Raw genomic sequence first — 16,140 nt, forward strand, 5'->3', positions numbered from 1 at the left:
TTCAGTTCCTCAGTCGTACTTATCATAGTTCAAGCCCTCAATGGCCACATATGACCAGTAGCTACTGTACTGAACAGAGCAGATATAGAACATTACTATCATTGCAGAAGTTTCTATTGGACAGCGCAGGTCTTGATCACTGCGTCCCCTGTAAGGTGGAGCGAATTGGGACACTGAAACCCTGAGTGTGAATTAGTTAATTAGTGGGAATTAACTACAAACTCCTATCAGTTGAGCCTTGTAGCCCTTGATTAACCACAGGGCTAGTTAGGCAAGACTGAAAAATGAAGGTGATTACCTGATTGGCGTCCTATGGCTTACAAAATCAGTCTGATCTGGAGGCCAACAATGTATCCATGGCAATGATGACACCTGTGGAATCTCTCTGTAAATCACAGGAGCAACAGTGGTGTTTGGACCTCTGGGTTCCCTGGTTACCATGGAAATGAGGGTGCTGTTTACAATTCTGTGTCATCACATAGAGACTAAGGTAGCAATCGCCCCCCCCCGCCCCCATTTCTATAACCATAACCATAACCATAACCAGAGTGATGACTATTTCAGCTGGACTTCATGAGCAGACCTGGCAGCAGGAGGAGCAACTAGAAATCTGATTAAGTATGGAGTGTCAGAGTGCAAGCCCTAATGAGGAAGTGTGAAAAAAGAAACATGGCGGGGCATTTTTTCAGTAGGAAAAGGCTAGATGTACTACACTGAATATAATGACATTGTTACTCTTGCTTCTTGCACAGGCGCAGTGCAGGAATTCTCAGAGCACGCCTACGTGCACATTTTCTCCCCTTCTCTCTCTCCACTTTCCTCTCTCTTCCTTTTTCCCCCTCCCATCACTTGGTCTTTGAGTCTTTCGGTTAGTCCGTTTATGTTTCTCCTTCCGACCCTCCATCCCCCTCCCTACCCTTCCATCCCCTCCATCCCCCTCCCCCCTTCTTTTTTTTTTGGTCTCTAGCGGACGCAACTCGTGCATGCGCATTAGGTACAAAGCCTCGCTCTTTGTCCCCATCTGTCGTTCACACGAATTCCAGTCTTTCGCCTTCGGTAGCCAATAGAATCGAAGAAATGGCGGAAAAACGATTCCGCCTCTGAAGATAAACCTTGATTGGCAGGTCACATAACCAGTCGAGAAGGCCACTTTGTACCCCTTGGGAGGCGCCGAGCTCCGTCGGCTCGTTTCCGGCGGTCGCGCGCTCTTTTCTCGGGACGGTAGAGGCCGTGTAGCGTCGCCGTTACTCTGAGGAGAAAACAGTCGGTGGAGGGTGAGTTTGGGGACGACAGAGTGCTTGTTTGAGAGGGGAGTAGGGTTTCTCGCGACAATCGGTGAAGGAAGAGGCTAAGGGCGAGGCTCGATTTGGAGGGAGGTTGGCCCTTGGTCCCAAGGCCCCTTGAGGCCTTGTCCCCGCCGCCACACGGCCTCCTCAGCCCACCCGCGGGGGCCTGTCGCTCTCAAGTGGCCTGGCCGCCTGCCTTCACCTGGCTTTCGTTTCCTTTCCCGCCCCGCTCCTTTGTGCGACTGGTCTTTGAGTCGGAGCCCCGTCAGGAAGTGCCCCGGCCCTGGCGTCGCCCTGGCCTGCGGGCCCGGAGCGGCGCGGGGCGGGGGAGGCGCTGGCTCGGCGCTGCTCCTCGCGGCCTCGCGGGGCCTTTAACGCCGCGCGCGGGAGCGGCGGCCCGGCCGGCGGGCTTTGTCCGAGCTCCCCGCCGGGAGGTGCCGCGGCTCGCCCGCCCGCCGCCTCCGAGGCAGGCCCCTGCAGGCCCTTTTCTTGCCTCCTGTTGCCTGGTTACTCGACCCGTTGATAGCATCACTTTTTAAAATGGAAATGAATTTCGTGGATTTCTTATCGGGTATTCTGCCTTTGGAGGAACTCTTGTAAGCCGACACCGTTCTTTGTGTTCTTAACAGAGAGGTCGAGCTTACAGAGGACCGGGAGGCTCTTGGCTGTCTTCAGTGGAAGTTGAGGTAGGTGTAGGGGGCAGAGTTGCCAGAGAAAATGCAGGATGCCCGGTTCAGTGTGAATTTCACGTAGACAAATTATTTCGTATATGTTGCATGGGACGTATACTTAAAAATCATTTTCAATCTGAAATCTAAATTTAACTGTATGTTGTGTATTTTTATTTGACAAATCTGGCGACTCTGGTGCGGGGGACGCTGGCTAGATTTACACTGTGTCTTTGTCCAACTTCCTTGTTATTAAACGAAAGGGCCTGAGAAGCTCTTAGAGAAGGGTTTCACCGTGTCGCTGCGTTCTGCAGCCTGCAGGCCGGTCCGTGTCTACGCGGCCATCTCTGTCTGGTAGACTTTCACCAGATTTTCCCCGCTGTTCCCGCTGAAAAAGTTGATCCTTTTTCTGAAAACTGAGGGGACGTTTATCTAGATTTCAAGTGTGCGTGATGTCGTGTTTGATCCTGTACCTAAACAACATTTGTGCAACTGTGGCGTGCCCAATAGCGCCAGTCTTTCTAAACCAGCAATCCATATTTTCTCTCAAGAGAGTCCTTCGTCGGGGTTAGTCTTTAGGACAGATAAATAGACAGAGGTCTTTGCTGCTGATTTTCGTGCTTTGTTCTCAGAGGCCCAATGGTTAGGGGTCAGTGAATTTATTACTCAGGAGATTTCTGCACATATTTCCAGATTCTGTTGGTGGTCGTCATCCGAAGTAGGTGATAGAGACAATACTTACTGAGAGTACTTGCTATTTTGTGGACACTGTTTTAGGTAATTTATGCAATGTTAATTTAGTCTTCACCTTGAGTGCCTGCTTGGGAAAGAATAAACTGAAGGGAAAGATTAGAAAGATGAGCATTATGGAAGCATTTATTCAAAAACACAAAAGTAGGCAATTTGGTTATAAAAAAATGGTTTCTGCAGAAAGAATCCAGAAGAGCGGAGGAAGAATGTAATTGATGGCATTTGTCTAACTGGAGCACCCACCATATGTGGAAAGAGGAGTAGTGATTGCCAGCAGGAACAAGTGCCTGCTGTGTACATGATCTCATTTAGTCCTTAAAATAACCAGTCCTGTGGGGTAGATATTGTCCCCCCCCATCTTACAAATGAGGAAACTGAGGCTCAGAAGTTAGGTGACATGGCTAGTAAGTTTGTTAGACTGTAAACTCTGAAATCAAGGTGAGTTTGATTACAAAGCTAGTAGCATAGTGATGAATATGAGCTTTAGAGTTCAACAGACCTGAGTTCCACTCCATGCTCCATCACACTCTGGGACCTTGGGTGGGCGTCAGTTTTCTTATCCGGAAGAATAATAGTTGTGAGCACTAAATGAGATAATGCAGACTTAGTGCCTAGCATATAATGGTTGATAAATATCTGGTATTATCATCTTAACTACCGAGCTACAATTTACACTTTCTAAAACCAAAAATAACCTCCCTTGAAGTAATCTTAAATGGTTTAGAACATCCCAGCACTTTATTCTCAAGGAGGTACGTCATTTCTCCTAAGAAGTTGTAACATGGCCTTGAAATGGAGTGGAGGTGTAGTTAAGATGTAAATGTATAGTTTTTACTATTTCAGTTTTGAATGAGTCTCTATAAGGATTTCTATTAACATGTAAATATAAATTGTGGATTCCTGAATGGGATGCAAAGTACTGAGGCTAGGGCTACTGACTCCTAAATTAAAGGCTGAAGAAAAAAAAGAGATTCCTTGGATTCTAGCCAGAGGTGGTAAGAAGAATTGTAGTTGGAGAAATGGCTGTGAGGATAATTCGCGTTTCTGCTGTAGGCCACTTTGGGGTCAGGGGAAGGGAGGTGTTTAATACCTGGGACTCAAATAGGGAAAGACCTGATTCTAGTGTTCACCTTAACTCTTGCTGGGGTAGACTTTAAATTTTGTATGTTTTAATTTCCTACTTTTATATCTTATTTTTAAAAACATGATTTCCTTTCTTTCCTTTTGTTTTTTTGGTATCCCGTTTGCTGTGAAACTGCTACGCCTATTCATGGTGTTAAAAGTTGTTAGAATTTTTTGAGAAAACAATGCTGCATTAGTGGCAAGCGTCACAAAGATAGATTCAATTATTCTATTTTTAAAATGTATCCTAAGGAAATAACCTAAATGTTTCAGAGTAGGGAGTAATTTAGTAAATTAGTGTACATCCAGGTGGACTTTATGTAGCCATTAAAAATGTTAATTGATGCTATAGAAATGAGAAAAAGCGGAATATACAATGGTGCATTATGATTGCGGTTATTGAAATGATAAATGTATATTTTGGAAGGTAAATAAGCAAAAATGGAAATTGTGGGAAGAATATTTACTCATGGATGTGCCCAAGATTTAGCTATGAGCATTGTTTATAATGGTGAAAAATTAGAAACAACTCAACTGTCCAACACAATAGGGGCTTGGTTGACAGCTGAATACTGTGTCCATTAACAATTAATGTAGAAGATTTAGTGACATGAAAGCTGTTCATCATGTATCATAAAGTAGAAAAGGCAGGTTGCAAAATAGTTTTTACAATATCCCATTTAGACTACATATAAATATGTAAATCAGTGACTGGAAGGGTATACCAAAATGTTAACAGTGACTATTTTTTAACGGTGAATCGTTGGATTTTTATTTTTTGTTTTTATTTCTAAGTTTTCTATATTAAAGATTTTATATTACATTCCTATATTACATATAAGTTTTCTATATTATATTTCTGTAGTTTGTAAGAGGTACCTTATTAATGAGAAACATAAGATTGATGGAGTTATATAAGTGAGAAAAATTCAAGCTTTGGCTTAAATGTCAACTTTCCAGGGAGACCTACCTCACAGCTCTCTTTATAACGGCCATCCCCCCCTTCTACTCCCTATCCGCTTTGCCCCCCCACCCCCATTCTTTATTTTCCCATGGCGCTTACACCTCTTTAAGTACTATGTGGAGGCAAGAATCTTTGCTTTCCTCATTGATGCAGCCCAAGCACCTAGAATAGTGCCTAGCAGATAGTAAGCATTCAGTGAATATTTTTTGACTGAAATAGTAAAAAAGAAAAAAAAAATAGTAAAATAATTATCAATAACCTATAAGCAGGGCACTTTTCATTTTTGCCCACTTCCTATTCCTTGTCTACATTCATGGCATTTTTTTCCCCAAAATCCTTTCCCTCTTAAAGCATCAAACGTTTTTCATGTTTACATTGTCTTCATAATTTTTAATGCTGTGTAACTAATTCCATTATATAGATGTACCATGATTTATTAAAAACCATGCTCCTGGGTATTTAGGTCATTTTTATTGTTTTGTTACCATAAAGGCCGTTACAGTGACTATTTCATGGACATAGTTTTTAAATTTTAAAATTATATTCTTAGGATAAATTTGTAGGAGTAGATTCCTGAGTTAAAGAATATGGACATCTTGATGGTTCTGGTGACCTACTATGAAACAGCTTGTGGATACAGAATTGCATTGATGTTTTCAGTTTTGGTAGGATATGATATAAAATGTATTAGGGAAGTTTTCATACACATAAAAGTATTCTCATATACCCATCCTCCAAAATCAACAGTTATCAAGCCTTTGTCACATTTTCTTCGTCTGAGGGATATAATTTTCTCTGTTTTTTTTTTTAAAGATTTTATTTTTTCCTTTGTCTCCCCAAAGCCCCCCAGTACATAGTTGTATATTCTTCGTTGTGGGTCCTTCTAGTTGTAGCATGTGGGACGCTGCCTCAGCGTGGTTTGATGAGCAGTGCCATGTCCGTGCCCAGGATTCGAACCAACGAAACACTGGGCCGCCAGCAGCGGAGCGCACAGACTTAACCACGGCCACGGGGCCAGCCCCTAATTTTCTCTATTTTAAAGGAATCATATAACGATAACAATACAGCATTCATGAAAAGGTCCTTTTCTGCATCTTTCAGCTAAATTCTGACTAGAGGGTCTTGTGTTTAGGGGAGAGGATTTAGGATTGACTTTGCCCTTTTATTTCGTTGACTGAGGAACTGGCCTTGGATGAGGAAGACTGTCCTCGGCTTGTTAACTTGATCAATTAGAAAATTGCCGTTTTAAAACTATTCACTTTTGAATTCAGTCTGGATTGTACCAGGAATCTTCATTTTGTTTTCTTTTAATCTTACGTTGATCTTTAGTTGACAGAATTTAACATTTTATGATTGCATGTTCATCGTTTTGTATTTGCTGTTTTTGTTGCTTTGGTAGCTATTTATCTTTCCGTTGTGATTATTAACAGTATTTACTGTATGCCAGTACTGAACTCGTGTTTTCACATTTATTAATCCTCATAGCTACCTTGAGAGGTAGCTATTTTTATTATCCTCTTTATAGTAGCTTAAGAAACCAGTGCAGAAGTAATTAACTAAGTAGTATGTAGCTATTAAGTAAGCAGTAGGACCGTGCTTCAAAACTCCACAGCCCATGTTTTTCCTGCGTTCATTCCACAGTATCTCCTGCAGGCCAGGACTGTGCAAGGTGCCAGAGAAGAACAAGACTTATTAGTCCTTGTCCTTGTGATAAGTAGAGTCTGTTTCATTCATTGTGTTTTTAAAATGTGCTTTAACGTTATGATAGGGCTATTGGGGGAGGGTAGTTCTTTTGGAAAAGTACTTACCTATTCATAGGTAGAATTATTAAACTGGAAGGTTCCTCAAGTCATTCTAGTGCAAGCTGTTCTCATCTAGTACTTGTCTAGTTCTTATGTGCAACATAACTGCTAATGTCTGATTATTTTTAGATTTTTGAGTTATAGTCCTTCACCATACTTGTTCAGAATAACCAATTGTTTGGATCTAGCAAAAGCCAGGATATGAAAGGTGATTAATGACATATAGGTCATCGGGAAGGTGAGGGATTGCATTCTAAGCACTGGATGTATTTGACGGTCCACTTTTTCTTTTTAGGGTGCAAAAATGCAGAGCAATAAAACCTTTAACTTGGAGAAGCAAAACCATACTCCAAGGAAGCATCATCAGCATCACCACCAGCAACACCACCAGCAGCAACAGCAGCAGCCACCGCCACCACCCATCCCTGCAAATGGTCAACAAGCCAGCAGCCAAAGTGAGTGCATATTAGGTAACGGGGTAGAAATAGGTTCCCTCTTGGGAATGGTTTCTTGGTTTTTAGATTAGTCTCTTGGGATTAAAAAGGAATAGGTCTTTGTGGCACACCTTTGTTCTCCTTTTCCCTATTTACTTCTTAATACTTAGCAAAAGACTGAGTCTCTGAAACAGGGAGCAGACATGTTGTAGGATAGCAGCTGAGTACAGGTTGCTTTGCTGTGTTGGCACATTCTACTGCTAAAAGATACCTGCTCGGAGCTTGGTTCTTAGAGGTAATCATCAGATGGCTGATAGTTAGAGAATACAGAACAAGTCTTTAAGACTTAATGGAGAAGTCTGGTGCTGAGTATTATACTTTTAGTCTGGGGCCTGTGCCAGCCCCTTTTTAATTAGAGTAAAAAGTCTTTAACGGTACATTCTCATTCATTCAGCAAACTTTGAGCACCTATTGTGTGCCTCTAAGACTAGAACCAACCTCAACCTTCTTTATTTCCAGAGATTCCTACAAAGAATACTCTTTCATAACTCATTTCTTTTCATTCCATTACCCCAAGCCTGAAATGGGAACTGTTAAGGTTAAGAAGATTGGTGAGAGATTGGGAAAATGGAGCAGTTGTGTTTTAAATTTAAAAATCCTGATCCCTTCTGACATAAGACTCCTTGACTTGCTTAATTTTCTCTTTGGCCGATAGCTCCTGCATTGTCTTTCTATCTTTGACTTAGTCTAGGTTGGCTCCTGGCCCATAGAAGAGCTGTTGAGAAGTCCCCCAGATCTGTACGCTTTCATGTTCTAAGGTGCAGTTTACTGATAAGTAGTTAATGGATAGATTGCATTGGGAAATGGTGTTTGACTTTTTCTACAGCAATTAGGTTTCCTAGTCTAGCAGCAGTTGTAGCTCTTTGAGAATGTGACTGTAAATCTCTTTCCCCAGTCTTTTGAGTGACTATGTGTCTTCTCTCAGATGAAGGCTTGACTATTGACCTGAAGAATTTTAGGAAACCAGGAGAGAAGACCTTCACCCAACGTAGCCGGCTCTTTGTGGGCAATCTTCCTCCTGACATCACTGAGGAGGAAATGAGGAAACTATTTGAGAAATATGGGAAGGCAGGCGAAGTCTTCATTCATAAGGATAAGGGCTTTGGCTTTATCCGCTTGGTGAGCAACTGTGGGCTTTTAGAGTATGTGCTCTAAAAGGTGGGGAAGCTGGGGAATAATGGATATGGAAAATTAGGCAGTGGAAATAATTCTCAGATGGTCTGTTTATTAAAAGCTTGTAGTTGTAGTTGGTGGAATAAAACAAAAAATGCAGATTTTGTTTTTATTTTTCCTCATAGAGTTTTGTGTTGTTTGAAGGACAACATAGGTTTATTTGCCTAGGATACTGGGGCTAAAGTATGCCCTTTGGAACTTTCTTGGTTTTAGCTGGGAAATTTCAAACATACAGAAGTAGACAGAATAGTGTAATAAACCTGCACATACTCATTGCCCAGCTTCAATAAATATCAATTCATAGTTAATCTTGTTTTATCTGTATCTTTTCCCTATTTACTACCCTCCCATAAATATTTTAGTATGTTTGATAATTTTTTTCCAGAAAAAATGAAAAAGGTTTTTATTTTAGTAATGATCAAGGTTTATATAGTTTATTTCCAAAGCCCTTACACATGTATTGTCTTACTTAAGACTCTTCAGGGGCCGGCCCAGTGGCCGAGTGGTTAAGTTCACGCGCTCTGCTTCAGTGCCCCAGGGTTTTGCTGGTTCGGATCCTGGGTGCGGGTGTGGCACCGCTCATGAAGCCACGATGAGGCAGTGTCCCACATAGCACAACCAGAGGCAGTCACAACTAGAATATACAACTATGAAGCCTGGAGGGGCTTTGGGGAGAAGGGAAGAAAAAGAAGATTGGCAACAGATGTTAGCTCAGGTGCCAATCTTAAAAAAAAAAAAAAAAAAAAGACTTCAAACCATGAGGAGACAGTTTTTGTTTGTTTTTTTTTAAAGATTGGCACCTGAGCTAACAAATGTTGCCAATCTTTTTTTTTTTTCCTGCTTTTTCTCCCGAAATCCCCCCAGTACATAGTTGTATATTTTAGTTGCGGATCCTTCTAGTTGTGGCATGTGGGATGCCGCCTCAGCATGGCCTGACAAGCGGTGCCATGTCCGCGCCGAGGATCCGAACCAGTGAAACCCTGGGCCGCCAGAGCGGAGCAGGCGAACTTAACCACTTGGCCATGGGGCTGGCCCCAGGGGACAGTTTTATTTGTATCTATTTTTTTTTGGAAGTTTTAATTGTGTTAAAATACACATAAAATTTGAGAAGGACAAACACCAGATGATTTCACTCATGTGGAATATAAACAAAGACATGGACAAACTAAATAGTTCAGTGGTTATCAGGGGAAGGGGGCTGGCGGGGCACAGGGGGTGAAGGGGAGCGCTTATGTGGTGACAGTCAAGAAATAATGTACAACTGAAATCTCACATTGATGGTAAACTATTATGAACTCAAAAAAAAATTTAGCACTTAACCATTTTTAAGTGTAAATCTTTTTTAGAAATCTGATTTAGGAAACATGTTTAAGTGTATGGGGGAAACTTTTCTAGGAATTATCTATCTCCATAAATGAGGAACATAAATGTGCTAGCAAGATCACTGGACGTGGTGGTCAGAACTAGTTTTCATTCCAGATCTACCACTAACTCAAGACTATACAGGCAAGTCATTTTCTCTGGGACTCAGATTCCTCTTTAGTAACATGAAGGGAGTCCCATCAAGGTCTGTGGTTCTAAAGAGGCCTCTTGAGGGCATAAGCACTTCTGGTTAAACTTGTGTATATAGTTAGCGAAAATTAAACTGTTCTGGCTGCTGAATTGTAAGGGTAGGTTTTAGGCTGGTCATTATTGTCCAGATGATCGTTTACCACTTTGGGAAATAATCTGTGATACCATGTAAGTAGTAGTAACTTCTAGAATTTCCAGTTGATTTATTGCAAGGTCATCAGAGGAATTAGGCTATCCAAAGAGTTATCTGAAACACACAAATTCCATTCTTCCAGTTCTATCCATGTTTCTTTGTATGCATGTCGCCAAGGTTTTTTAGAGACATTTTGTATTGAGCTATGCTACTTTAGACTCTTGATGGCTGTGCGAGTAGTCCTTGTCACACTGAGTTACTCTAATTTTCCTCTGCTTCCTAGGAAACACGAACCCTAGCGGAGATTGCCAAAGTGGAGCTGGACAACATGCCACTCCGTGGAAAGCAGCTGCGTGTGCGCTTTGCCTGCCATAGTGCATCCCTTACTGTCCGAAACCTTCCTCAGTATGTGTCCAACGAACTGCTAGAGGAAGCCTTTTCTGTGTTCGGCCAGGTGGAGAGGGCTGTAGTCATTGTGGATGATCGAGGAAGGCCCTCAGGAAAAGGCATCGTTGAATTCTCAGGGAAGCCAGCTGCTCGGAAAGCTCTGGATAGATGCAGTGAAGGCTCCTTCCTGCTAACCACGTGAGTGAGGGCTCGTTTTCAGAAATAGACCTTAGATTGCTACTTCCTCCTGTGGTCTGGGAAGTTAGCCTCTAGGAACCATATTCCTGTGTTCATTTAAAAATTTTTGATACTGGGCTGGCCCAGTGGCGCAGCGGTTAAGTTCGCATGTTCCGCTTCTCGGCGGCCCGGGGTTCGCCGGTTCGGATCCCGGGTGCGGACATGGCACCGCTTGGCGTGCCATGCTGTGGTAGGCATCCCACATATAAAGTAGAGGAAGATGGGCATGGATGTTAGCTCAGGGCCAGGCTTCCTCAGCAAAAAAGAGGAGGACTGGCAGTAGTTAGCTCAGGGCTAGTCTTGCCCCCCCCCCCCCAAAAAGAAAAATTTTGATACTAGTTCAGCTTTGTAGTATGGGTTTCAATGTAATTCTAAGTTAATGGGAATGGTGTGAGGATTAAGAAATAAACCTTTTCAACCCACAACTAAAATATACAACTATGTACCAGGGGGCTTTTGGGGAGAAAAGGGGAAAGAAAATCTTAAAAAAACAAAAGAAAAAAGCTTTTCAGTCTTCAGTAGATTGTCATTTAATCAGTGTTAAATTTCCCCTTACTTTGAAGTTTTAGAACTCTGAAAAGTTGTTGTCTGCACACAACATCTCTCTTAGTATTTACCCCAAGTCGTCGTCTGGATATTTATGCTGTACTGAAGTACCATATCTATCTACTTTGAATATCTTTTTTAAGGCTGTATGCGGAGATCTGAAGCCTGACTCCATGCTATCAACCCCAGGTGCCACATAATGCCATTAAAAGGACTTGGTTACTTGGGGCTGGATTTAAAGCCCTTTCAGAAGGATGTTTAATTGTGCAGTCCTGACCCCTAACTAGTTCCTTGTGCCAGTGGCAGATGTGGAGAGGAAGTCTAGGGTAGGGTATAGTTGATTAACACTGAAGTTTCTTTCTTTCTCCCAGATTTCCTCGGCCTGTGACTGTGGAGCCCATGGACCAGTTAGATGATGAAGAGGGACTTCCAGAGAAGCTGGTTATAAAGAACCAGCAATTTCACAAGTATGTGGTGCTGACAGATTCCTTGTTTGATGTTTGCCTATTCTTAAGGAAGCTTGTAAAGGGATGTGTAAAAGAGGCAGGTTTTTAGTATATGTGTTCACTGGCAGCCATTATCTTGGCCCTCAGCAGGAATGCAGTGTTTATGAGTTGGGGGAATCTTGGACAAAGTTTTAGTAACCCAGGAACCTTATTTATAGGGAGCGAGAGCAGCCACCAAGATTTGCACAGCCTGGCTCCTTTGAGTATGAGTATGCCATGCGCTGGAAGGCACTCATTGAGATGGAGAAGCAGCAGCAGGACCAAGTGGACCGCAACATCAAGGAAGCGCGTGAGAAGCTGGAGATGGAGATGGAGGCTGCTCGCCATGAGCACCAGGTCATGCTGATGAGGCAGGGTGAGTATAGGCCTTTAAGTCCTAAAACTGGAAGGAGGACAAAATAACTTTTTTCAGGAGTTTCCTTGTATCAATCAGTAGAGAAAGGCCTAAACCTCTACTTTTATTCTCTGAAATATTTTGTTGATCTTGGTAGGCAAATGAGCTTGGAGGTGTGGCAGAGAATACTGGATTCTGTGGAGAAGGAAATAATAGGTTTGACTTCATTTTTGGAATCTGGATACCTTGGATGGCCACTCAGGGATTATATATCCCCTTTGGTTTCTGGATCTTTATTTATGGAAAATTATTGGGCCTATCTGAGGAGAATGAAAAATACTCTCAATCAGTCTGTTGTTTTTCTAGATTTGATGAGGCGCCAAGAAGAACTTCGGAGGATGGAAGAGCTGCACAACCAAGAAGTGCAAAAGCGAAAGCAGCTGGAGCTCAGGTAACTGTTCCCAAAGCCTTTGTCTCTGACAGCTCTGAAAGGTACTGTCTCACTCCTGCTTCCTACCGCTCTGCTACCTCATGCATCTGTAAATACGTTGGCACGTATTTCCTGGCTGCTTCTCAAGTTCTCTCTTTGAATGGGCAGTGTCTCAGCTGCCCGTGGTTCTAAGAATTGCCAAGGTTGCACTAAAGAGAAAGGAGCTGAGTGCTGGTCTCATGAGGCTCCTTTGGGAAAAGAACTTTTTTCCCTGAAGGACACATTTGGGTTGCTTTGGGGCTGGGCACATTTAACAGTGAGTTTCCTGGAGAGCTATGATAGTTTTCAGTAGACTCTTGATCTTCTTGGCTGAGTCCCCTTTTTAGATAATTTGCTCAAGTTCTGGAAGGCCTCTGCTTAAATACCTTGGTGACTCTGTAGGCAGGAGGAGGAGCGCAGGCGCCGGGAGGAAGAGATGCGACGACAACAGGAAGAAATGATGCGGCGACAGCAGGAAGGATTCAAGGGAACCTTCCCTGATGCGGTATATCTCCCATGTGCCCATAATGTATCAGGCCAGTCATCATATGACAAACCCACCGTGAATTGTCCGCTAAGACTATAAAATATACCAGGTTATGACCAATTCTTCTGTTCCATGAGACTCCTTTTAGAAAGAAGAATTCATAGGAAGGAAAGGTGAGGTTTGAAAGGGAGTTTCTCCCTTTCAACTCCCAAATTCCTCACTGGCAATTTAGAATGAAAAGCTAGGGCCAGTGAATGCTGTTTAGACTCAGTGACTGTAGGATGAGATATATTCAGTCTTGTAGCAACCTTGACTAGTCTTCTGATGTCCTGGAAGTTGTACAGGTTGCAGCCCTGGAAGAAATCAACTGTCTCTCCCCCTTTCCTTTCACCTCTCCTCCTGTTCCTGATTAGGAGGCTCTGACCTTGAACTCACTGCACAACTAGCAAGGAGCTGTTGTCAGTGTTTCTCAGCTTGGTCTCAGTGCACATGAGATGTGTTATCACTCTATCTGCTTCCCTTAGTGTCTGGTCCTCAGTGGATTGTGGTAGTATGCAGTGCTGTCTTGGACTGTCTTGAGTGTTTTTTGTTTTTCAGAGAGAGCAGGAGATACGGATGGGCCAGATGGCTATGGGAGGTAAGGACTTAAGAGGTTAATGGCTCTGATTTCCTTTTTTGTCTCATCTCTCATGAATTATGTGGTTTCTCCTACCCAGTCCAGATTTAAAGGATTGACATTTCCAGGAGCATTGTTTTTTGGGGGTAACATGTCTTAGCCTAAAGGTCTTACTGAATTGTTTCCTTTGGCACAGAAAGAGACCGAATCTCTGTCTCCTGTACTGATCGCACTACTCTGCTTTTCAGGTGCTATGGGCATAAACAACAGAGGCGCCATGCCCCCTGCTCCTGTGCCAGCTGGTACCCCAGCTCCTCCAGGACCTGCTACTATGATGCCAGATGGAACCTTGGGATTGGTAATAATCTGCAGGATCCTACACTAACTCAGAATGGTGATACAAAGAGAAAGGACATTGCCTTCATAGTCTCTGGGCCTGCCATGATTTTGCTTCAGATATCAGTCTTTAGGACCACTGTTATCCATTAAATGTAACCTCAAGATCTTTATTTTTGAATCTTTTTTTTTTTTTTTTTGAGGAAGATTAGACCTGAGCTAACTACTGTTAATCCTCCTCTTTTTGCTGAGGAAGACTGGCCCTGAGCTAACATCCATGCCTATCTTCCTCTATTTTATATGTGGGACACCTACCACAGCGTGGCTTTTTGCCAAGCAGTGCCATGTCCGCACCCGGGATCCGAACTGGCGAACCCCAGGCCGCTGAGAAGCGGAACGCGCCAACTTAGCCACTGGGCCGGCCCCCTATTTTTGAATCTTGAGCAAGCCCGGTCTCGAACTATACTTTATCAAGAGTTAAGCAAATGCCTCAGTCTGACTGGCCAGTCTAACTGTTTACTTGCTACCCTGGGTGAACAGGTTCTTTTTTGGAGGGCGGGCAATGAAGGTGAGGCATTATCACATAGAATAGATGTGAATCCAGAAGCCTTTATGGCTTATATAGTCCTGAGGTGGTTTTAGTTTTAGTGTCAAAATGTTAAAACTAGATAGGCTTAAGGTTACTGAAGAGTGATGGTCTGCCCTTGTCCAAATACCTAGTTCAGGAAAAAGGACTTGGCTAGAACTTATCCACCCTAGGAATTGAGTATGTAATATTGCTTAGCCAATAAGAATAAGGATAAAAAGTTAAAGGTAGGATGGTGGGGTGGGTCCGTAATTCAGGCAACCTTCCTTTCACCGATATCTGCTAGAGTTCTAAACAGGCTTAGTCACCCCTAGTGCCGGGACCCTCGAATAGTTGAGTGGACTTGGCCTCCAGGGGAGGGACTACAGATGGGTAGGAAGCTTAGGACATAGGTTGTATTGTAACATTGCTCTCTTTTTCTCTTTAAGACCCCACCAACAACTGAACGCTTTGGTCAAGCTGCTACAATGGAAGGAATTGGGGCAATTGGTGGAACCCCTCCTGCGTTCAACCGTGCAGCTCCTGGAGCTGAATTTGCTCCGAACAAACGTCGCCGATACTAATAAAATTGCAGTGTCTAGTTTCCCAAAACCCCTAAAAGAAGGACCCTTTTTGGACTAGCCAGAATTCTACCCTGGAAAAGTGTTAGGGATTCCTCCCAATAGTTAGGTCTTCCCTGCCTGTACAACTTACTCTAGGGAGTATGCTGGAGGCAGAGGGCAAGGGAGGGGCGATATGTAACAAATCAGTTCTGTGTGGTATTTCGTTTAATCAATTCTGTGTGGTGCATTCCTGAAGTCTCATGTGATTGTTGAGGGCCTGGGGGGGAACCATGGCAAAATGGATCCAGTTAGAGCCCCCATTAATCTTAATCATTCCATTCTTTGTCCATCCTGTTTTGTTTGCTTTCTCATTCATACACCCCCCAATCCCTGAGACACTGCCACATATACCACAAAAAACCAAATGTCCCCCAATGACCTTAGCCCCATTGCTCCATTCACTCCCAGGTGGGAATTCAGGCAAATGTCCGCAGAGGTCACAGACAACGTGCATACGGTTCTGTTATATCCCATATATTACCCCTTCATGTCCTAAGGAAGACGTTTTCTCTTAGTGATTTTCATTTTAGTATATCTTTTAAAAAATCTTGTGTTAACTTGCCTCCATCTTTTTCTTGGGTGAAGACAACCCAGGAATGGCCCTTTTGTGTCTATGATGTTGCTGTTCACAGCTTTTCTTGGTAGGCTTAGTACAATCTTGGGAACAGGGTTGCTGTGTGCTGAAGGTGGGACAGTAACTCTTAGCCTTGCCTATCTTAGGTAGTTACGCTGTGCATTTTTTATTGGTGTACCATGTTTGATTTGTCCCTGATACCTTTGGAGTTTTTCTGAAAAATGGAGCAGTAATGCAGCATCAACTTATTAAAATACATTTTAAGCCTTTTAATTTTCTGTGCTATTTTTGAAGGGGAAGGGAGGGAGTTCTGTCTCAGGATATGAGCACTGGGCTCTATAAGGATGATCGTTTATGAACTTTTGCTTCAAGTATTAATCATCCATCTAGGCAAACACGGGGAGGTTGAATGCATACTGTGGTTGACAAAGATCTGTACTTTTGGCAGTACACAGAAGTAATGAGGATGGGAGGAAAGCTGCTGCTTTGAAAGAGG

General features: G+C 43.0%; 1 protein-coding gene across 6 annotated transcripts; it reads left to right on the forward strand.

Moving 5' to 3' along the window:
• The first annotated feature begins 460 nt into the window (after positions 1-460).
• NONO (non-POU domain containing octamer binding) lies at positions 461-15,917 on the forward strand. Of its 6 annotated transcripts, XM_070258787.1 has the most exons (15): positions 463-490; positions 1,125-1,274; positions 1,916-1,972; positions 6,432-6,459; positions 6,722-6,800; positions 6,888-7,047; positions 8,012-8,205; positions 10,248-10,549; positions 11,506-11,601; positions 11,799-11,995; positions 12,341-12,425; positions 12,846-12,948; positions 13,528-13,567; positions 13,795-13,904; positions 14,897-15,917. In XM_070258787.1, exons 6-15 carry the CDS (start codon positions 6,897-6,899, stop codon positions 15,029-15,031), a joined length of 1,413 nt encoding a protein of 470 aa, XP_070114888.1. In that variant the 5' UTR covers positions 463-490; positions 1,125-1,274; positions 1,916-1,972; positions 6,432-6,459; positions 6,722-6,800; positions 6,888-6,896; the 3' UTR covers positions 15,032-15,917. The 6 variants fall into 6 exon arrangements, with proteins under 6 accessions (XP_070114885.1, XP_070114888.1, XP_001492850.1 ...); XM_070258785.1 differs by lacking the exon at positions 463-490 and having other exon boundaries at positions 1,136-1,274; positions 6,432-6,509; XM_070258784.1 differs by lacking the exons at positions 6,432-6,459; positions 6,722-6,800 and having other exon boundaries at positions 461-490.
• The last annotated feature ends 223 nt before the right edge of the window (positions 15,918-16,140 follow it).

This window comes from Equus caballus, chromosome X (assembly GCF_041296265.1).
Source record: "Equus caballus isolate H_3958 breed thoroughbred chromosome X, TB-T2T, whole genome shotgun sequence".
NCBI lineage: Eukaryota > Metazoa > Chordata > Mammalia > Perissodactyla > Equidae > Equus > Equus caballus.

Coding starts and splice junctions, on each gene's coding strand:
- NONO (XM_070258784.1), top strand. CDS start 6,897: ATGCAGAGCAATAAAACCTTTAACTTGGAGAAGCAAAACCATACTCCA. Junction 7,048..8,011: donor TCAACAAGCCAGCAGCCAAA/GTGAGTGCATAT, acceptor GTCTTCTCTCAG/ATGAAGGCTTGACTATTGAC. Junction 11,602..11,798: donor AAGAACCAGCAATTTCACAA/GTATGTGGTGCT, acceptor CCTTATTTATAG/GGAGCGAGAGCAGCCACCAA.